A 22,116-nucleotide genomic window follows, 5' to 3' on the forward strand; every position below is an offset into this window, starting at 1 on the left:
ATATAAGGTGACATGTTATTACTATTATTGATAACGCTGTCGATATGTAAAGACCAGGAAAAAGTAGAGGTTAAATGGACACCTAGGTATCTGTAAGATTTAACCGCTTCCATGGCAGTATTAGTAACGTAATAAGTCGGAAGAAGAAGTTCACGGTGGGTTACACGCCTGGTTTTGCACTTAGATGGGTTTAGTTTCATTAACCACAAGTCGCACCAGTTACAGACAGCGTTAATGTTGTTTTGCAGAATGATAGTACCAGCGGTGTCAGAAATTTCACGAAGAATAACGCAATCATTGGCAAAGAGATAAATGTTAGAAGGAATTTCATTGGGTAAGTAGTTAAAGTAAATTAAAAAGAAGTAGAAGGCCTAACAATGGATCTTTGAGTAACGCCAGATTCAACAAGGCTAAATGAAGAGAAGTCGTTATTAAATGCAACGAACTGTGATCGATTAAGAAGAAAGTGCTCTAACTATGCAAACAGATTAGGATCAAGGTTTGGTTTACTAAGCTGAAAAATGAGTAGTATGTGACATACCTTGTCGAAAGTCTTTGCAATTTCGAAGAAAACACAGTCTGCGCATGAACCTTTATCAAGAATAAGACGAAGATCGTGAGTGAACGAAAGCAGTTGTGTTTCACACAGGACAAACTATTGCGGAAACCATGCTGTGCGCGAGTGAAGAAGGAGTTATCGTCTAAGTGTTTTTTTAAGCGAGAGAATAATATATGTTCGAGTACTTTACAAGGAATGCTAGTGAGAGAAATGGGGCGGTAGTTATGAGGAGAGCATTTGTTGCCGGACTTGTGAAGTGGAACTACCCTTCCAATTTTCCAGTCTGAAAGGAGCTGATACGTGTCCAAAGATTGCTGGAATATTTTTGAAAGTATTAAAGATGAGTAAACAGAAGTGTTTTTCAAAAACATTGCAGTAACCAGGTGCGGGCCAGGGCTTGACGACACCTTTGGATTTTTAATTACATTTTCTACCCCAAGTGGGTCGGAGAGCGTTCGTCAGGGAAGACGAGATGACGCAAACACAAATAACAGAAGTTTAATACATCGTTACAGGTGAGCGGTGCGCTCCAAGCCGATAAGTACAAAAACGTTCAGCGTGTGTGTTCCTGCCCGCATGGGCAGCGAAGATCTGTCTGTGTCCTCTCGCTAGCCTTCTTATACCCTCCACCATCCAGACAACCTCATTCTCTCTTGTTCCTTGTCAGCACACTGGTCAGCCCACACAGAGGAATACGGAGGAAAACCACTCCCTGACGTAAATGGGTTGAACGTAGGTCACGTCATGTCAACACCCAGCTCAGCCCACACAGAGGAATTCGGAGAGAAACAACTGCCTGCCGCAGAGGTGGTAGACGTAGGAGAGAGTAGGCTTTGCACTGGTGCGCAATCCCGTTGCACACACCCGACGGACAAGTCTTTTCATGTTGACGAGCGTGGCGATTAGGCACGTCGTGTCTCAGGCACTTGGCATCCGTTTCATTCATCGCCGCCCACAGCGAACCGCAACAGGTTTCCCCGCCGCCGAAGGAGATCCCGATGGGCAGGGGACGACATCCGCTGGCCAGAGAGATGACAAATTTTGGTGCTTGGGGTCGCCGTCGGTTGTCGCACAGCTCTCTGGTGCACGAAACATTTTGGGAATTTTCCCACGTCGCTCAACGTCTCAGTCCAATTCTAGACGCCTTAGAAGGGTGTGCAACATTTTCTAGTTCCTAGTACGCGTCGGCAGAACTACACTAAGACTATGCCGCTCAGCCAACAAGCGCGACATGAAATCTCGCTAAGCTCCACCAGGCTTATTTCCCACTCAAAAGTGACAGTTTTACGGAACTTCCGCAGCACTAAATACATACATGAACTTGTTATACGCTTCTTAAGACATGACTCAACCGAACTGCTTAAACCAGAATAAGACGTTTCCAATCTTACGTCAGGCCAAATAACACGAGTTTTGGGAGACGTTTGAGACTGACTCTCGATCTAGGGGCTTCGACTCAAGCCATCGGCATTACCACTCGCAGTCCCCTTTTTATAGCGCATTATAGCGTGCTGCAAAGCGGGACTCCAGCGCACTAGGGGACGCCCATTTTTGGAAGACGTTGTCCGCAACCATTTCAGAGGACAATGATCCGTTTCGATGACGAACCTCGAGCCCGCAAGATATCAACACAATTTTTGAACAGTCCATAGGAGACGTATGTGCACTCTTTCTCAGTAGCGCCGTATGCCTGTTCTCGACTAGTGAGGTTCCGACTTGCGTAAAGGACGGAGTGTTCCTCGTCGCTCTCTCCCTTTTGGCATAGGACGACGTCCATGCCGCGCTCGCTCGCATCGCACTTAGTGAAGACACCAGACCGGGCACCCGGTCTGGTGTCTTCACTACCAGGGTCGAACTGCCATGTTTTGTAAACCCTGATGAAGATCGGTCCACCGATCGAAACTGTCGAAATAAAATACTTGTTCTGTTTACCTTGAAGCACCACTCAAGTTCTTTATATGTATATATATATATATATATATATATATATATATATATATATATATATATATATATATATATATATATATATATATATATATATATATATATATATTAGAATTAATAAAGTATGAAGTCATAAAGATTATTTATGGACAGCCGATAACTTCGTTTGTTTCACTGCTCAACAACATACTATTCTTGCTTTAAGGCATTTTTTTCTCACAGAATAAATCATTTGCTTCCGTTTCCCTCTAGAGCCATACATAGTAATCCCCATTATCATCTCGCGCTTTTGCCCTAGTGTTGTAAGAACAGTCGAAGAAGAAGACGAGCGTATGCCTGGGCAAGACTGACTTTCCAGCCCGCAACTGCAGGTAATTCAAGATAAGTCGTCTCAAGGCACACGCACAGATGGCAAGACAAGGGGTTAAATTATCAATGGCGAAAATTGGGCGGTGTAGGTCTGTCAGCTTTTGATTACTTGTATGCACAATCAGCGTGACTTCATCTGCACCTTCTGTTAACTCGGGTAAAATCATCGAGCGATTTAACGGATCGTCAGGGTTGTTTATCAGTGACAGTAATGCGTGAGATGTCATGTTTTTGGCATGTGTGAATTTAATAAAATTGGGACTTTCTTATAAAGATCTGCTTAGGTATAGGCTACCATGCGTAGTCTTGGCAGCTAAATTTGGCAACGAATCTCGCGCATACACTGTGATGCGTTAATTTACTGCTATGAGCGAGAAGAATATGCCGATCCAAGGAACTTGAATATTTCCATATTTACAACCGTATGAGGTGAACGTTAAATAAAACCGTAGAACGCTTGGGGGAATTTGAGTGTTATGTTTTAATGCTAAACTAAACTAGACCAGCAAACTTTCCACAGGAGGAAACCGAACACCCTACCTATGTGGCGGATGACCTCGATGATAGAAACAAACAAAAAAGTAAGTCCCTCCGACACTAATTTACACTCACAGCGCTAATCTTGTACGCACACATAAATATCCAAGAACGTATACATGGCAACACAGTGACCACCATAGCAACGCACTCGGGTAATGCACAAGGGATGCGGCAAAGTGCCTCCTCGTCCACTAAGTGAATCCTTATTTGTTATTTCTATCCGTATTCCTTACTTATTCACGTTTCAATACAAGCATAAGAATTATTTCCCACTGTGCGCTCTCCGGCTTCGTTGTCTGTTTCCGTCCAGCACTAATTTATTGCGCACTTTTCCAGCAAGGACGGAACTCGGCATTTGACGGACGGCACCTTCACCGTCTCGTTCGTTCTCAAAGCTCAACGTCTGCGCTCTCTCAGCAGGTTCGTCATCGGATTCGCAAGGTCTGTCGTTCTCGTTGATTACACCAAGCTTTGCGTAACTCGCCCGTCTAAACCCAGATCCTCCATGACCAGCCGCTCGCAATACAAGCCTCCGTTCGAGGAGGATCCATCGAGAGCCGCTTCGCACCCACCGGCGCTCTCCAAGAAGGCTGCCTCCGTGAGCAATGCGCGGTGCGGCGGGTACACTGGTAGTGCTGCTGTGGCAGGGGCTGCCGCCGGGATCAAGGGGCGTCAGCGATCGTTGAGAGGCGTCGGAGGCGAGCGACGAGACCTGGCCCTTGGAACAAATGTCGCCGAACAGCCGGTAAAGCGATACTGCGCTTGAACGGAACGTGGAGAGACTATATGACCGCGCAGTTCAGCTACGCGCGGAGCCGGGTTCACTTCCCCGCCTTCGGATGACCACAGTAGCGTCAACGGGCGCGGCGGGCACACGCTCGCATATTGTGACGCGAGCGTGTAACTGCGTGAGTTGGCACGGGGCGCGCTCTTTCTCTCGCCGTAATTATACAGCGAGGCTGTTCAAGAGAGTCCCGCGGCCGACTTCGCGGTGCCAGAGACGCAACCTGCGTCGGAGCCCCGAATTTGCATTTAAACGTGATTGAGCGTTATACAATGAACGTAACCTTGCCCTCAATAGGCAACTGTATTGCTTTGCTGGGTTTAATTTAGCCAGTCGCTCGTACTTTGCTAAAATTATTTTTTTTTCTCACGCAGCGCTTCCTCGTCTCCAAGTTGCAAGTTAACTGGATGAAGTCAGTGTCCTGCACTTGCCCGCATTAAGCGTAAATGCGAAACTATGATGCAGCTTAGCGGATAGTATTTTCTCCTTTACGCTCGAAAGCAATTGCGTGCGTTTCACTCCTAATGGCGCTGGTCGGGGCTTCAACGTGTGGTGTACTGTTGGATTTTTACTGTTTTTCCTTGGATTTAGTCCCAAATGCGCGGACAATCGCTGGACTGTACGTTTCGACTCTTTAGCCATGCTCACACAATAACACGAAGAACTTCATGTCTAAAAGAGCACTGTGGGGTGCGAACTTATAAGCTGTGCGCCTTACGTTTAATAAATAAATCTGCTTTCGCACTAAGCAGTAGATAAGACAGGCTAGTATATAGTTACGTGATACTCTTGAACCGGTAGACTTATCAACGAACTGAAAGATCGCTATTGTTCCGCGCATTCCATCTTCCAGGGTATCTGTGCCGGTGGAGCAAGGCAGAGCATTGTCGGAGACGAATTGCAGAGGCACGACGCCACCACGTCTCTGCAGCGTCTCGCGCAGCGCAGCCCCGGCCGGACCTGCCTGGTCTTCACGTCGAGCCTGATTTTCCTCGGTGTCGTACTGGCCGCACTGTGTCTGGTAATGTTCACTAGGAACGCGTCCAGGAGCGGGGACGACAGCGCTCGCCGTTTGGAAGTCCGGGACCCCTCCTCGACACAAGTGACGCCTTGCGGAAGAGAGGCCTGCCACCGCATGGGGTCGCTGCTCAAAGAAGCCCTCGACACGAGAAACGATCCTTGCGACGATTTCCACGCGTACGTGTGCGGCTCGTGGCCAACAAAGCACCCGGGTCAGAGCGTGGCGCAGGCCCTCACCTCTGCTTTCCTGAGCAACGTCTCCAGACGAGCCAAAGCCGTGCGCATTCCGTACGCGCTGGAAACTAGAAAACAGACCGCCGTGCAGAAAGCCGCGAGGCATCTTGTCGCGTGCGACGACATTGTCGCGGAGTGGGACGACCAGACGGCGTACGTGGCAGAAGTCCTGGCAGAAGGCGGCATCGCATGGCCGGACGAAGGTGCCGACGCGAACGCTTCCACCGAGTCGGACGTCCTGGAGAGCATGCTCTACATGTCTCGGGTCGTCAACATACCGGTGCTCTTAGAAGTGACCGTGGAGAGCGGTCCCAAGCAACGGGCAGTCATTAGAAGACCGGAGAACGTGGCCTCGCTTTTGGCGGGAAGCACAAGGCGCATTAAAGACATGACGTTTGCGAAATACGAAGAGTATTTTAGAGCTGTGTACGAGGGTTTCTCACGGCGCAAAAATACTTCGGACTTTCGAGAAAAAGCCAGCAAAATGTCACGCTTGGAAACCACGCTGATGTTTTTCGTGAAAGCTTTGCTCCCGGCTCATCGCTCGAGAACTGAAGATAGCACAATGTTCACCGACCTAGCGGGTATTCAGAGCCTGGCGCCGGCTATTTCGAAAGAGCGCTGGCTGAAAGCGTTTAGTGCTCTTCTGAATGGCTCCTACAATGACCATGTCCCGGTCGTCGTTCACGATCGCAGTTATTCCCGGGCCGTGTTCGCCCTGCACAAGGAGCTCGGTGAGAGCGATTTTGCGGAACTCTACGGCTGGCTATGCATCCAAGTGCTCGTGCCATTCACCAGCAGGCGCATCATAGCCGCATCGGTAAGTCCTCGTTCTCAAGACGCCGTTCTGGAAACTCATCGGACGCGCTGCTTTGCCAACAGCGACCGCATCTTTCACTACGCGCTCGAGTACCCGTATCTGGACGACGTCGTTACCGTCGAAGTGAGGGAGGACGTTGGCAAGCTGATGCAGCGAATCGGCCGATCTTTCGTCGACGTTCTTTCACGTGCGAGATCTCCCATCCTTGCAAACAACTGCACGAGTGACGCCCTCGAGAGATCAGCAGCAGCCTACACAGGCCTTTTCAGGCGAACGAGGCCTGAGTATTTTGAAGACGCCTACGAGAGCTATCCTGACATGACGCTCAGCGCTGTAACGAACTGGATAAGAACGGCGCCATACGTGTCCGCACTTGATGAAAGGTACAAATACGACTGCTTCGGAGACAACAATGGCGAGAGTCTCGATAGTGCTTGGAGACTGGACGTGGAAGCCAGTTACCTGGACTCACCATGGTATGCAGTGGATGCCCCCAGTGCAATCAAGATCGCTGGGATTGGCTCCAGAATTGTCGGAAGACTGCTCTCAGAACTCGTTCTGAACAAACAAGCATGTGAGGGGGCAGTTCTCACCGAAACTGAAGTTATGTGGCGTTGTATGTCAGACACCTTGAAGGAGCAGTCCTTGGATGCTGGCGACATCAAGATGGATGTTGTGTCGGCAATGCTGACACGTTCTATTCTCTGGGAGACTTTCAGAAGACAGACTGGACACGGGGTGAACGAGACCATACTAGAGGATTATCCCGACATGTCTGAATCGGCGCTGTTCTTCGTCTTCGGCTGCATATGGTCGTGCGGAGAAGACCACGATGCAGCGATGACACGCTGCAACTTGCCTCTTAGGCATGACGTGAACTTTGCCGAGACATTTTCGTGTGCTACAGGCTCGCCCATGAGGCCTGAAGTTCAATGCCCTCATGTCTTCTCGGTGACCGCGTTGGACTAATTAAAATCACGTATTATATATGCTTTAATGACAGAAGACTGATGCCATAGCCCCCAACTTTTCTGCTTCATTGTGTTTATATGGGGTGCCATAAAAATGTCTCGATACTGGCTCTGTTTTAAAGAAAGTAATTTTCTGCGTTCATTAAAAATATTCTATAACAGAATATATATATACTAGTCTCTGCGCACAGCAATGCAGCGCTCGTAGCGTTTCTGCCATTTTGCGAATATGTCTCTCTCTTCCGTAACGAGCAGAGCACGTTCTGCGATTTGGGCTTAATTTTAGTGATCATGTCAAAGAGGCGACTTCGGATCTGGGTTTTTGATTCCATGAAGAGGGCTAAATAAGCTGAAGCCAGCCAAATCTGCCGAGTAGAGTGAATGTGGAAGTTGTTTGAATAGAAAAACTTGCATGTTCTGAGCGCTGAATGACAAGCTGCATTGTCGTTGCGCAATTTCCATGGTGCGAGCGGCTGAATGCACATAATTTGCTTTAAAGCAGAATCATTCCCCATGTGTAGCAATCTGCGTAGCCCCGATCTAGAAAAGCAAATCCTGGCTGTGCGGTGTGCCCGCGAGCGGGCCGGTGGGCTAGACCTGCCGGTCCCGACGTGGGACAAGCCGGGTGCGCGACGAGTTCGCGACTTCGTCGGACCTGCAATACAATTTATTTATTCACTCACTCACTCACTCACTCACTCACTCACTCACTCACTCACTCACTCACTCACTCACTCACTCACTCACTCACTCACTCACTCACTCACTCACTCACTCACTCACTCACTCACTCACTCACTCACTCACTCACTCACTCACTCACTCACTCACTCACTCACTCACTCACTCACTCACTCACTCACTCACTCACTCACGTGCAGCAGTCAAATACCTACAGGCGTTTCTTCTTTCTTTCTTTTTAGGATTCTCAGAGGTTAAATTGCAAGGATGTATCCGGCATTATATATCGCGCTGAAAATTACGGAAAGGAATGTTCTAACGCTCAAAATAACAACCTTGCCATCGGAAGTCGTGCCCTTAATTAAAAGATGGCAAAACCACAGCAGCTCCTGTTCCTGCAATTTCACGCAGTTTCATCTTTCTTTCTTTCTTTCTTTCTTTCTTTCTTTCTTTCTTTCTTTCTTTCTTTCTTTCTTTCTTTCTTTCTTTCTTTCTTTCTTTCCTTTTTTTTCATTATGGCAAATGTAAGACTTAACAATGAAAATGACCTTACCTAATAAGAACGGCATTACTATAACGAGCACGTGCTGTATACCGTGAGGTCGACGGCGAGTCGGTTGAAAACCCGCCGTGGTTGCGTAGTGGCTAGGTCGTTGCGCGGCTAAGCGCGAGGTAGCAGAGTCAAAGCCCGGGCCCGGCGGCCGCATTTCAATGGAGGCTAAATGCCAGATAGTGCCCTTGTGCCGCGCGTTGGATGCACGTTAAGGAACCCCAGGAGGTAAATATTAAGTTGGAGGCACCACAACGGTGTATCTCATAGTCAGATCTTGGTTTTCATTGGCACGTAATACAGGGGGAAAGAAAAATTATGCAGATTACACGCACTGTGGCAACCAATGTAAGCGAAGCTTGCTGTGCTGGTTGCTTCGATTCGTGATAATTAGCGGTGATGTTGACGGCGAAAGCTTAATTTCTTCGACGTTTAGTCTAACACGAGAGAGGCGAGTAGATGCTAAACGCTATGTTGCGTGTACCGTGCACTGCTGTTTGTATGCGTAGTACACAGAACACGCAGGGAGAGCTGTTTGCTCGAGGCGTTGTTGTACGCCATATTTCGCAACCTCCTAGAGGGTTGAGCATTGTCATTGCCGCGCATGACACATCGCATTGTGGCAGAAATAATGAACTTGAATAGGATTATGGGGGTTGTATGTGCCAAAACCGCTATCGGATTATGAGGCAAGCCGTAGTTACGGACTCCGGGTTGATTTTGGCACTGTGGCGTTTTATAACGTGCCCCAAAATCTATGTGCGCGTGTGTCTTTTAGTTCACCCGCGTCGAAATGCGGCTGCCGCGGTTGTGATCAAATCCACGGCCCCTAGCAATGCTATAGCCGCAAAGCTAACGCGGCGGGCCGGGAAGTGTTGATTTGACGGTGGACAGCTTCCGTAGTGGCGCCTGGACCCTGCGGTGCGCTTTAATTAATGCAGCTCTGCTTCCACACGCCCTGCGTAAGTTGCCCGCTTAACATATTTGCATGGCATTTATTTTTCAGAAATAGCAGAAATGTGCTGTACCGTGCCTTGATGTGCCGGATGTGCCTGCTGGTGGTCGATCCGGTGCGGCCTGCGAAGGTTCAGGCGGCTGCTGCGAGGCTGCGCTCGAAGATGAGTCAGCGGTGTCGTCGCAGTCATCCACCTGGTAATGGATGGCTCGATGGAACGCTTCTGATGTTTTGCGAAGGTGCTGTCTATTTCGACGGAAAACCCGGCCATCCTCTGTCAGAACTGTGTACGACCTTGGGGCCACGAGATCTTGGACTTGCGCCTTGATTTCCCATCTACCATTTCCAAGGATGCGGACGACGTCTCCCTTCTATAGTGGAGTTAGTGTTCTTCCTGTGGTCCTTGCTTGGACATGTTTTTGGACGGGAACTGATGATGACGCTGAAAAATCTGGAAGTAGCATTCTGAGACTTCGTCCCATTAGCAGTTCCGATGGTGATCGGCCATCCTCGAGAGGACACAGCCTGTAATTGAGAAGGCCCAAATAGAAGTCCTCTTTCTTGCTCTCAGTCTTGCCAAGAAGCCGCTTGACCACTTGTACGCCCTTCTCGGCGAGTCCATTGGACCTGGGAAAATAGGGACTGGAAATCGTATGCACAAAGTCATAACGAGCCGCAAAATCTTCAAACTCTTTTGACGTGAACTGCGGGCCGCCATCACTGCAAACTTCTAGTGGTAACCCATGTCTTGCAAAGATCTGACGTAGTTTATGGATGACAGTCGTTGCAGAGGTATCCTTGAGATGCTCGATTTTTGGAAAACTAGAGTAGGCGTCATAGACAACTAAATAATGCTGTCCGGCGTGTTGAAAAAGATCTGTACCAACCCTCACCCATGGCATGTCTGGAACGGTGCGTTGGCACAGGGGCTCGTCAGGCTGTCGATACGCAAACTTCTTGCAAACGTCACACCTGTCAATGAAGTGGGCAATATCTGTTGACACTCCTGGCCAATACATCAACTTGCGAGCCCTCAATTTGCATTTTTCTAAGCCGAGATGCCCTTGGTGCACTCGTCGCAGCATCTCTGTTCGCATGCTTGCAGGTACGACTACTTTGGTTCCCTTGAGGAGTACTCCCTTGACAACAGAAAATTCTTGTGCGAAGGACTTTAGCTCACCTTCTATAGGTATTGACGACTGCAGGCTGGAAATGACGTCTTGCGCCGTTGCATCACTGGCCGTTGCTACCTGCAGACGAGATAGGGTGGCTGGTCCAACAACGGCAGTCAGAACGCCCACGGCATGAACTTCAACGTCCGTTGAGCCTTTTTCTGGTTGTTTCTGCGATGGGATTCGTGACAGGGTGTCGGCAACAACCGATTTGCTGCCTGGACCATACTGCAACTCAAACTCGTACTTCAGCAGTTGAAGAAATAGTCGTTGCAGACGGGGTGGCATGTCGCCTATTTCTTTCTTTGAAATAGCCAATAATGGGTTGTGGTCGGTTTCGATAACGACATGTCTTCCAATAACATAATCATTAAACTTTTCACAGCCGAATGTTATGCCCAGGGCCTCTTTCTATTTGGACGTACATACCTTCACTCAGTTTCTGTGAGTGCTCGCGATGCGTAGCCTACCGGGCGCCAGTCTTTTCCATGTTGTTGGAAAAGCACTGCTCCGAGTGCAAATGCTGACGCATCCGTCGACAGTTTCGTGGAAAGCTCGCGATTAAAGATAGCCAGGACGGGTGCTTCCGTCAGCATCTTTTTGAGCAGCACCCACTCACGCTCGTGAGCATGCGTCCACTCGAAAAGTGTGTCGTTTCTAATCAGGCTGCGCAGGGCCTCAGTGTGGGCTGACAACAGTGGCAAGTATTTCCCGAAATAGTTCACGGTGCCAAGCAAGCGTTGAACGTCTTTCTTGGTCGTTGGCGGAGGGTGGTTTAAAAGGCACTTTATCAGGTCGGGATTTGGCTCAATACCTTTGGAACTAATCTTATCACCCAAGAAGCTGATTTCAGTACGTCCAAAAATGCACTTTTCTGCATTCAAAGTTAGGCCCTCTGCCTGTGCCCTTTCCAGCGCTTTGTACAGGCGTTCATCGTGCTCCTTTCGCGTAGAACCCCACGCTAGCACATCTTCAGCACACGTGTTCCCGGGAGGTCGTCGAATATCTGGCTCATTGTACGCTGGAAAACTTCGGGTGCAGAAGCAATACCGAATGGCAGTCTGAGATACCGATACCGACCAAACGGTGAACTGAATGTGCAGATTTCTGATGTTTTTTTGTCGAGGGGAATTTGGTGGAACCCACTGTTTGCATCGAGTCTGCTGAAATACTTTGCATGCGCTAGGTCACCTTCGATTTCTTCCCGGCATGGCAACTGAAAGTGCTCCCTCTTCACCGCCCTATTAATTGCCCGCGGGTCCATGCATACTCTTAAGTGTCCACTCTTAAGGCACACGCCGGGTTGGCTGAACCACAGGGACAGCGTCCTTCCGGAGCACCATTTTGTTCTCGCGCCGCGTCCTGCCTATGCCCGTGAATAGCCTTGGGAATGCCTGCTTTAGGCTTCCGTATGTCTCGCTGCTGTCCACCGAGTTCACTCTGTTGACCAGACCAAGTTGCTCACTTGCCCCGAGGCCCAGAATAGCTTGCTTCTTCTTTACTGTGAAGAACTCAAGCAGTACACGCCGTTTGCCTAAGTGCACGGCGAGGCGAACTTTTCCACTGTGCGGTATTTCGCCGCCCCCGTAATGGCGCAGGATGCTCCTCGTGGCGTACGGCTGCTGTCTAGTTCCGAGCCTTTTGAACAGCGAACGCGGCAACAAGTTAGCCTGTGCTCCCGTGTCGACCTTAAGCTGCACATCAGTTCCTTCAATGCTCGTTGTTACAATCCAGTCGCGACTTTCGGGACCACGCTTGCTTTCCGTCGTCCTGATCTCCAGAACGTCGAAGTCACTGTCACTCTCCGCTCCTTCGACCACGTCATCAACGGCTGCTCGCTTGCTCGTACAGCAGGCGGCAAAGTGATTAGGCTTCCTGCACTTGTTGCATGTTTTGCCGTACGCCGGACACTTCCTTGGCGCATGCGAGAAGTTGCAATACCGGCATTTTTGGCGTCCGCGTTTAGCTTGCGTTCGTAATACAGGTTCAATCTTGTTTTCCTTCGTCCACGCCCTATTTTGCGATTCGGCAAGTTCCTCAGCTTTGCAGCATTTCACCGCTGTGGCTAGGATCAGGTCTTTCTTTCGAAGAAGCTTTTCTCGCAGGGAAGAGCTGCAAATGCCATAGACAATTTGATCCCGCAGCATGGAATTTCGTAAATCCCCGAAGTTGCACGTTCTCGCTTTTAGTTGCAGATCCCGAAAGAACTGTTCGAATGGCTCTCCGTGTGCCTGACGACGCGAGCGAAACACGTATCGCTCATAAGTTTCATTACACTTAGGCAAGCAGTAGTTTTCAAATGCTTTAACCAAAACATCGTAGTCTTTAGCTTCCTCTGGTGATAGGTTCAGAGTATTAAACACGTCAATTGCTTCTTGACCCGCAACATGCAAAAAAATTGCAGCTTTCTGCTCCTTACTGCGTGGCTTCGTGGGCTCAGTTGCTATCAGGTACAGCTCGATGCGTTGCTTGAATGTCTGCCAGGACGCTGCAGCGTTGTCGCCCACTCGGAGTGGCTCAGGCGGGCGCAGGTCGGTCATGGTCCCGTGAGCGATCCTACTTCTGACACCATGTATCGAGCGTAATGCACATGGTCGTGGCTACAAAAAGAATGCTTTATTGATTAGAAGGGAACGTATTTATAGCTGCGCTGCTCTCTTCGTTTGCACAGTGTTGCTATCTTGGTCGGCCGTTGCATCCAGGATGTGATTTTTCCGCCACCTCCTTGCACGTTACTGTACAATACACCGCTCCTTGCTTTCCACCCCTTCTCGTACCCTTCTTGCCTCCTGCACTACAAAGCAGTGGGAAGGCGTCGTTCGCGGCGGTACATTCGAGGTATGCCCGGCACTGATCCGAGGGGCACGGGTCATCGACGAACACGTCATAGGATCCCCGGACTAGGGGCCCCATCCGAATTTCCTAATACCTGTAAATGAAAAATGTTTTATCGCGCGGAGCGCATTCTCTAGCGGTGGCGGTGCTGGTGAAGTAGCGCATGCGTAGTGAGTTCGAAGCCCTGACCAGCGCTTTGTATCGGTGAACGCGCTCGCTGCATGACAGGAAACTTTCAGCCTGTCCGCTATTCCGGTAAACAGGAGCGGTTTGGGCGGATTGCCGGAGTTGCGGGGGCGTAAACGTGAGCGGCCAGAGCGGTGCAGCCGCCTGGTAGCGTAGAGTTCAACCAGATGAAGCACAGAGCTGAAACTGCAGTAACCCACTATATCCTGCTTCGCTACTGGCGCAAATTTTTCGCAGCGGTGTAATTGTGAACACGATTACGCCACTGTCGAAAATTTACACCAGCAGCTAAGCAAAATATAGTAATTAGCTTTGTCTTTGTGTCGTTATGCTTTGCGCCACCAGCTGGCGCCACCAATCTGGCCGCTCACGTTTACGGCCCCGCTAAACCGGCAAACCGCCCACGCTTGCCGGAATACCGGACACGCTAAAGGTCTGTAGTAATTATCGGTGTTCCGTGCGGGATTCCGCTCTCTTCTTCGCCCTTTCGCTTTACTCCTCGAGCTTTCTTCGTTATAACCGTGGTTAATCATCCGCTATCACCGTCTTTCATCCTCGACTGTGCCCTGCGCTCGCTCTCTTTTACGCGCAAGCGTAACTAACTGCCCAGCTAGCGCAATCGCAGAATGTTTGTTCGAAGCCGCGAAGGAAGCGAAGGAGGAAGTGCGCGTAGAGGAGAATCGCTCGCCGGGGAAAGTACGAAGGAGCGCGCAGAGCGCGCAGCAAATAAACACCACCTAGTGGAAAGTCAAGGTGAGGTTGAGCGAAGTGGGCAAGTAGAAATGAGGCGACGCGTCGCGGAGAAGGAAGGTATAGGCCGAGGTGGCGGAAGGCGCGCCGTCTTCCGTCGCACGCGCGTGGCACCGGGGTAGGGGGGAAAGGGGTCATTGTAATTCGGCCGCCCGGGCTTTATATTGAAAGCGATCTGCTTTGGGGGAACAGTCTAGATGGGCCGATGGCTTGTAGCTTTACGTGCGATGTATTCTCACCGCTCAGTTGGCATTGAAGGGATAGACAGCCCGAAGGTCACTCCGCGCGCTGATGCTACCGCAATTCCTGCGAGCGTCCATGGTCATCGAGTGTTATGTGCTCCTGTTTCCCTGTGCGCGCTGACGCCATGCTTGTTAATTTGGTTAGTAAGTGAATGTTCACAAGGGGGCGTTCTACTCCGTTGGCTGCTGCGTATAGCGCAGCCGCGCGAGCCCTGTCTTGAATACAATCTGTGATGCGGGTAGTGTAAGCGTCGAGGCGCACCAAGGGCTGATAGCTTCACCGGAGTTCACGAAATGAAACGTCACTCGCATTTTTTTTTTCATCCTTCGATGAGCGCGTTGGTTCTCGCAGTTACGCCTACGCCGACGCACAACGCAGGAACGGGCGCCTAGGAGCTGCGCTCTAAAGAAGCGAAGCTTCTGGACAGAAGGATTATGCATTGTTCATTAAGGCTGCATCTAGCTTCTCTAACTCGTCTACATCTAATATGTGATGCTAGTTGCCGAACTTATTTCTAAAAATATTCTGTGGCATCATGCAGTTCACGACGCGCCACAAAGAGGCAAGGAAAGCCTTTGTAAACTATGAATGCGACCTGTGTCATTAGAAACCAGAACGTATATGCTGGCCTATCCTTGATTAACCGCTGAAAAAAAAAAGACAGCCGCTGTAAAAGGCTGCATTTTCCGAACCAGTTTTTCCTAATCAGACACTTCTAAATAATATACGTGTGAAAGCGCGTTGGAAAAGCGAGCGCGTCCAGTCTTACCAGTTTATCACATGCATGTATGCAGATGCAAAACGGAGATAGACAAGATTAATTCGCATTGTTATTGCGCTATTTTAGAACTACCGACGTTGTAAAGTTCGCAGGTGTGGTTGGGGTGGTATAGGACACGTAGACCTTCATGGGCTGCTTAAAGATCAGATGGGTTTCTGCTTGCCAACCTTTTTCTTTTTCGCATATTGCGCAGATTGCAGTGTCGTCTGCATGTAGCCCAGGTCTAGCTTTTCCCCGCTTGACCCTTTGATGGACCTCAGGAGTGACGTACCGCTAATGGATACTGAACTAGAGTCCTCTGGAAGGTGCTGAAACGCTATGGCTGATGCGAAAGCTAAAGCGGCCATAATGACTAGTTCGACGTCCTCCAGGCCGACGTCCTGGAGAGCCGACAGTACAGATGTCGCCACAGCGCTTACTCGGCCGCACGCGAAGATCCAGCACACCGCTGCGCTGCGCAATGGTGTCGGGAATAGTTCCGCAGCGTAGCACAAGTTCACCGCGATCGCCACGTAAGCGCAACCTCTGGCGGCAGCGTAGCATAACTGGCTAAGTAGTGACGGTGCAAAATCCACGCTTGCACTGGCACTCATGAAGAGACCGATGCCGCCCAGAGCCAAAAGGTAGGCAGTGATGACCTGCCGCCGAGTGAACCGCTTGATCGTCCACGTCATAAGATAGTAGAATAGAGCTTGGACGACCAAAGCATTCCAGCGTATCCAAGCGTCGCCCTTTAGCGCCGGTGATTTCAGCACGGTGTAGAAAGCGAATGTGACAGAGATGTGGCAGATGCTCATGATGAACAAGCTGCGGTGGACGTTGAAAACGTGATCCAATGGTGTTCGTGCCTGCAACGCTTCCTGGTTCCTGACTATCTCGTCCGTGATCCTCACCATCATGGCCGCCGTGGTGGGAAGGGAGAAACCATTGGTCTTCGCTGCCGCTAACATCACGGCTTCGGCAGCTTTGAGCTTGCGCTTGAAGACTAGCCATCGGGGAGACTCCTCGACCAGAAACAAGGCGCTTGTCAGGAACACAGTTGGCATCAACATGGAAGCTTGCAGCAGACGCCAGCTTGTGTGCACCTGCTTTAGCGTGCCGAACCAAAAATCGGCAAGCGTCAGCCCCATGCCCACAGAAACACTGGAATACAGTACTCTGCGGTCGTCCGGCGACACTTCGATCAGGAGGGTGATTGAGGTAACGGCGACGGTGGTCACGGCTGCCGAGTTGACGAACCGCGTTGTCACATACATTACGTAAGTTTCTGCGAAAGTAATCCCTACGGTTCCGATTAGCAAGGCGCTGGTGGACGACAGGACGACGAGCTTGCGCCCAATATGTGCAGCCATGTAGGCCGCCCCAAACATGCCGACCAGGGCACCTGCGCTGTAGACAGCGTTAGCAACGCCGACTAGGGGGCGCCTGTGGCACACCAAGTTCCAGCGGCTCACTAGGGTCTCGTCCGCTCTCTCCGGGTCGTAGTCCCACTCGAGACACTGGACCTGCACACGCGAGTAGATTTCACGTCACGGCATTATTAAGTCTATCCAGAATCTATATGCAGGTCACTGCATTGCTGTTCAACATGAACCAGTTTGTTCCGTGGAAACGAAAGTCGAAGAGTTGGTTAAACGGTTCTATTGCTAAATCATTTCTCTTTGCCTGCAGCGGTACCTACGACATTTCGGAGATTCTGCAGCACCGAAGGTCATGTATACGGTAGATTACAAATGATTTACTGATTATTATTTATAAGCTTTACCGCCTGCATGCCTCATTCAAACCAGTTGGCCCTGAATACCATTGCTCAGCTACTTTGAAGACTAGTACGTGTGAGATGTATACCAAACTTGTAAACATTCGCTTACTAACTAAATTAACAATGGTAGAATATGCAAGCGTGACTAAACGAGAACGCAGAAAAAACAGACACACAGAGACAGCGCTGTCTTTATGTGTCTGCATCTTTCTATGTCCTTGTTCAGTCGCGCTTACACATTATGTCATGGATTCGTCAATTAGCCCGCACGCGTGTTTTAACTACACCAGCACGGTGTCATGCGCGCACAGGCAAACATGAACTCATCTCTCTCGATGAGCGCGGGAACTCGCTGACGAAATTCTGGCGTGAAGAATCGCGGCAGCAACAAGCGAATTGACCGTCATGCATCTCTCGCTTCAACACGAACGAAACGCCGAAAGCACAGCGCATACGAAGCTAACGGCACTACGCGCAATCTGCAAACATCACAGACCGCTTTGGAGATGAGGCGCGCGCGGGCGCGCAATTTAGCCATTTTTATGCGAAGCATACTAGCCGCACAACCACGCTCTTCCTTGCTGCGCCGCGCGCGGCCACGTAGCTACCATATGACGTCATAACAGCTGCAAAAGCGGAGGCTCAACTCGTGCGCTCGCTTGCGGCCGCGTAGCTACATAGCCGGATCTCAGCTCGTGCGCTCGCCTGCGGTCGCACAGATGGTACTGCGGCCTAACTCCCGTTCCTCCCGCTAGGGCACTGGCGTCATCATACATTTTGTAGGAAACTCTATGGGCGTCATAACAGCTGTATAGAAGAGCGGCGCGCTCTCGTCGAGGCCAGTTGTATAGGGCGATGACGGGAAAGGAAAACGCCGCTCGTCAGACCGCAAAGGGCAAGTTACGAAGAGCCACGGAAACGGCCGAAGAACGAGAAGTTCGGCTTGCCAAGCGACGTGCACAGTACGCGGCTAAACAGCAGCGTTCCTCCACAGTGTCTTGCGCTTTGCGGTCTGACGAGCGGCCCTTTCCTTTCCCGCCATCGCGCTATACAACTGGCCTCGACGAGAGCGCGCCGCTCTTTTATACAGCTGTTATGAGTTCACCAGGCTAAACAGTGGTTCAACAACTAAAATAAAGGCTATAGTATGTTTCGCATCCTGGGCTTAACCTTAGCTAAGCCACAGACATTTTTTTTTTCTTTCTCTATGATTTAGCCACGTCACAGATCGCCACACGAACGCCGGCAACGCGTCCCTACGGCGTCCGCCAAAGGCGTCCACTACGACGTCCACGATTTGCCTGGCCGACGCCGTAGTAGACGCCGCGGTTGTCTGCACTCTGTACGGAGCGGCGTGCGAGGACATCGAGGCACCCTAGCAGCCGCCGGAGTAGAACCATAGAGAAGTAGAACGCCCCTCCTCACTCGCCTGACCCCCTGTCTCGAACGCGACAGGGGAGGGTACGCATCCGGCCGCGTTCCCCGCTCGAGCACGTGCGATTGAACCGCATTCGCCAGCTCACCCTCACGTGCTTTCACTCATACAGAACCTCACGGCGACGGCAACGCCAACGGCAGAAATGCGCTTAGAGTGCCCATATAATGGTCGCAATAAAAAAATGCCGCGCCGATTAGCGCAGCCGGCTCAATGCGTACTAGCTAGCGTTCAAAACGCGCGCGCCCAAAACCGGAACCGGAAGACATTAATCCCGTCCGCTGGATGCCCTGCTGTCAATTCGGCCGCTGGGCACAAGGGAGTGTCCGTTCTTGTTGAATGTCTTTTTCTATGGTGCGAGCTTGGCCATGGACGAGAGCGATGGCGGGGCGTCTTCTCTGAGCGTTGCGCGGGAGCGGGAGGCTTTGAGCCGTCGTCGCCAAGCGCAGTCTGACGAAGCCGCGGATATCGCCAGGCGATCTGCTTCACTGGAGAGCGCCCGGAACGCAATATGCTTCGCACCTTCGAGTTCAATGTAGCGACCGCGTTAGCGCCCTGTCCGTTTGTGCTTCTACGCTGCGCATGTTCGCGGCATCTCAACATGTCTAGCACTTGCGCTTTCCCTGTGGCACAACAGGCACCGCATGACTGTCTACGTAAGCATAATCATGTCTAGCCATGTCTGTCATGTCTAACCACCTGCCTAGGCCCAGTGGTGACATCTGGCTTAACGATGATTGTATACCAAAGTATAATACTTACAGCTAAACCAAAGGTTAACGAAGTGAAACCAAGACTTAACCAGGCTAAACGAAGCTTTCGTTTTGCATATCCAGGGATTTTTCTTGTTTGTGCACCCCTGCGGCCGCGAGGTTCCGCATAGTCTGGGTTATGTTTCGTGGGTTTCCTACGAAACCAGCGTGATGTATTGTGTAAGTGGAAGCTTTAGCTCGGGCCTAATCCCTGATGCCAGCTTCCCAAATACATGAAAAACGCATAAATGATTATATTATAAAACTGCTCAACAGATCTGGATGAGAATTGTTACATTTAAGAGAGATCGTGTTGCACCTGAGAACGTTAAATCATAGTGATTGCTGCAATAAGAATTTTCGTTAGACCATGGCATTATTGACACGAATTGTCGGAAACGCGTAATTCTGAAAAAAGGAAGAAGTACGCAGTTTACAAATGCATTAGTTAGCATCAAAAACTGATATCGCATCTCTATAAACTGCATCCCATGGAGCAGCTCAATCGGTCAAATTTTATATATGAATTTACGACTTACGTGAAGTTGTGGCAATGCTTGTACAGGTTTTGCGAATGCCATATTTAGGAGTTAGTTGTATATTTCAGGGTGGCACATGATGCACCATTTTTGTCCTCAATAAATGCAATATTAGGTGCAGCTAACAGAATTACGATATCGTTTTCAGTTGCTGAGGTATAGAGTTGTATACTGCGGGTATTGTTTCTTGAAATTTCAGATTTTCTCAGAATTTATGTAAAAAGATGGAAGCTAAATAAAAGTTCGCTTTCTGAAATCGCTGTTTAACTCATTAATTTCGGTGCAGTGCTTGTCAGAAGAAAGGATTGCTCATTTCCCGTGTAGGAGCTAAAACTTCCTCTTAGGTTCAGTTTAGAATAATAGTGATGCTGAGGGAAGAAGCAAGACGGGTAACTTATTTACAGTATGGCGTCCGCATTTCAATGGGGGCGAAATTCGAAAACACCCGTGTACTACCCCATCCTCTCTGGGGTCCCTCAAGATTCTGTGCTAGCTCTGACTCTTTTTTTTCCCCCTCTACGTGAACGACATGCCGGTGTCGAAAGAAGTTCTACTGGTGCAGTAGGCGCACGACAAATCTATTTTGACCCGTGTCTCGTTATATGATAACTCCTGTGCCCACCGGGAAGACTACCTCACCCGTGTTTCCCGATGGACGTCATTCCACCATCTTTCCATCAGCGAAACTAAGAGTGTTGTTCTCCGTTTTCACAACCGCAGCAGTGCTACCTCAGCGGTTAAGCGATCGATGGCTCTTTCCTGCGCAATGTTCCGTAAGCTGCAATCCTGGGTGTCATGGTCAACCCAACTTTTCATTTTTCACTGCACGTCCCCAACACAGTGGCCAAAAGCGCGTCGCACGCTTGCTTTCGTGGTGCACACATCGAGATCCTCCGGCCCGGAGGCTTTCCGCGCACTCTGCGCTGCGCCCTTGTGCTTCCAAGACTAGAATATAGTTCTTCCGTGTTCTCCCGTGTTCCGTGTTCGCGTTCTCCCGTGTCAAATCCCTCTCAGATTGACCTGACCAATATGCTGGAGAGCGTCCAGCAGCACGCCACCCGGGCACTGTTCACCCACCTCGGTTGCTGCCGTGACGTATTTCCACGGTATGAAGCGCCATTACAACGCCTTATACGGCAGACACTCCAGCCCTGGCGTACTGTTGCCCGTGCAGGCCTCCTCTGCCGCTGCTTGGATGGATCCCTTGGAGACCCCTACATCAGCACACTCGTCCGCTATAGCAAACGAGGAGGTCAGCTCGAACCCTTGTACGCGAGGACAGTACACGAGCAGAATTCGATCATTCTGCCTGCAGTGCGGGATTTCTTTCCGCCCCCCGAATTGTGCGAACATCCCTATACCTTCGAACCGTGCACCATATAGGGAACTGTGCAGAGTCCTGGTGAGAAGCCTCCGGGATCGTGCTTCGTCTTTGAGTTCAATCATTAGTTAATAAATTAATTGCGTTGTGTCTACCCGTCCTTCGCGGTGTTTTCCTCCTCCTTTTTCTCTCGATCCGTGCAGCAACGTTGCTGTTTAGGACTGAATTGTGTAAAGCTATCTGTAGCTTTAGGACTACTTTATGAACGCCTATGCAACAAACTCGTTCAGAAGAAACATGGAAACATGAAGACAAACACAAGTTTATTGTGGCGAAGCAGCCTTCGGTTTGCATTAGCAAGGCTCTCGGCATTATTGTTGAACACCTTTTTATGAAATCATATTGCATCTGCTTATATTGCACGCCTTCCCTCAGGTTATGTTTGGTCTTTCGTCCTAATCATCCGCTAGTGATCTGAAGCTTCAATGGTAGACGAAAGGTCTACACGTCACGTGCCTGAGCAACACACAAGCAACCTCGAAAACATTCAACTTCTAAAGGATTAAATGTGCTGGTATCATTGTGTGAAAATTCGGCTCATCTCTCGAATAGTCACGAAGACGCACAACTGGACGTACATCTGCATCACCGCAAGTGTCAAAATGAAACCACGCGCAACAATCGTGTCCACGAATCCTCTGAACAACAGCACGCGACTACAGCCCGATTCAATGGCTCAAGGCGCAGAAGGCGGCTCGCGTTCGGTGAAGCTGTAGTCTCAAGTAATATCGATAACCATCCATCGATAACTGCATGGCAGGAGAGGAAATAGGCTGAGGAGAAAAGCTTTCCTCAGGCCTTCGTAAGCAGATAATAGTCCTGGTGTGGCCGAAAGCCTTTCCCATATATC

General features: G+C 50.0%; 3 protein-coding genes across 3 annotated transcripts in view; 1 reads left to right on the forward strand and 2 right to left on the reverse strand.

Moving 5' to 3' along the window:
• The first annotated feature begins 2,818 nt into the window (after positions 1-2,818).
• On the forward strand, positions 2,819-7,408 carry LOC135905544 (neprilysin-1-like). Its single transcript, XM_065436501.2, has 4 exons — positions 2,819-2,877; positions 3,752-3,856; positions 3,914-4,160; positions 5,053-7,408. Exons 3-4 carry the CDS (start codon positions 3,921-3,923, stop codon positions 7,240-7,242), a joined length of 2,430 nt encoding a protein of 809 aa, XP_065292573.2. The 5' UTR covers positions 2,819-2,877; positions 3,752-3,856; positions 3,914-3,920; the 3' UTR covers positions 7,243-7,408.
• A 4,480-nt stretch (positions 7,409-11,888) lies between these two features.
• Positions 11,889-12,752, reverse strand: LOC139057706 (uncharacterized). The gene has a single exon (XM_070536450.1). The coding sequence runs from the start codon at positions 12,747-12,749 to the stop codon at positions 11,889-11,891; it is 861 nt and encodes a 286-aa protein (XP_070392551.1). The 5' UTR covers positions 12,750-12,752.
• A 2,686-nt stretch (positions 12,753-15,438) lies between these two features.
• LOC135905543 (solute carrier family 22 member 6-B-like) overlaps positions 15,439-22,116 on the reverse strand; it is a 9,468-nt gene continuing 2,790 nt past the window's right edge. The window contains exon 3 of the mRNA XM_065436500.2: positions 15,439-16,902. Within this exon, the coding sequence (XP_065292572.2) occupies positions 15,541-16,902 (1,362 nt within the window). The 3' untranslated portion in view covers positions 15,439-15,540. The remainder of the gene's footprint in view (positions 16,903-22,116) is intronic.

Source organism: Dermacentor albipictus, chromosome 3 (genome assembly GCF_038994185.2).
Source record: "Dermacentor albipictus isolate Rhodes 1998 colony chromosome 3, USDA_Dalb.pri_finalv2, whole genome shotgun sequence".
In the NCBI taxonomy this organism is placed as follows: domain Eukaryota; kingdom Metazoa; phylum Arthropoda; class Arachnida; order Ixodida; family Ixodidae; genus Dermacentor; species Dermacentor albipictus.

Coding starts and splice junctions, on each gene's coding strand:
- LOC135905544 (XM_065436501.2), top strand. CDS start 3,921: ATGACCAGCCGCTCGCAATACAAGCCTCCGTTCGAGGAGGATCCATCG. Junction 4,161..5,052: donor CAAATGTCGCCGAACAGCCG/GTAAAGCGATAC, acceptor TCCATCTTCCAG/GGTATCTGTGCCGGTGGAGC.
- LOC139057706 (XM_070536450.1), bottom strand. CDS start 12,749: ATGCTGCGGGATCAAATTGTCTATGGCATTTGCAGCTCTTCCCTGCGA.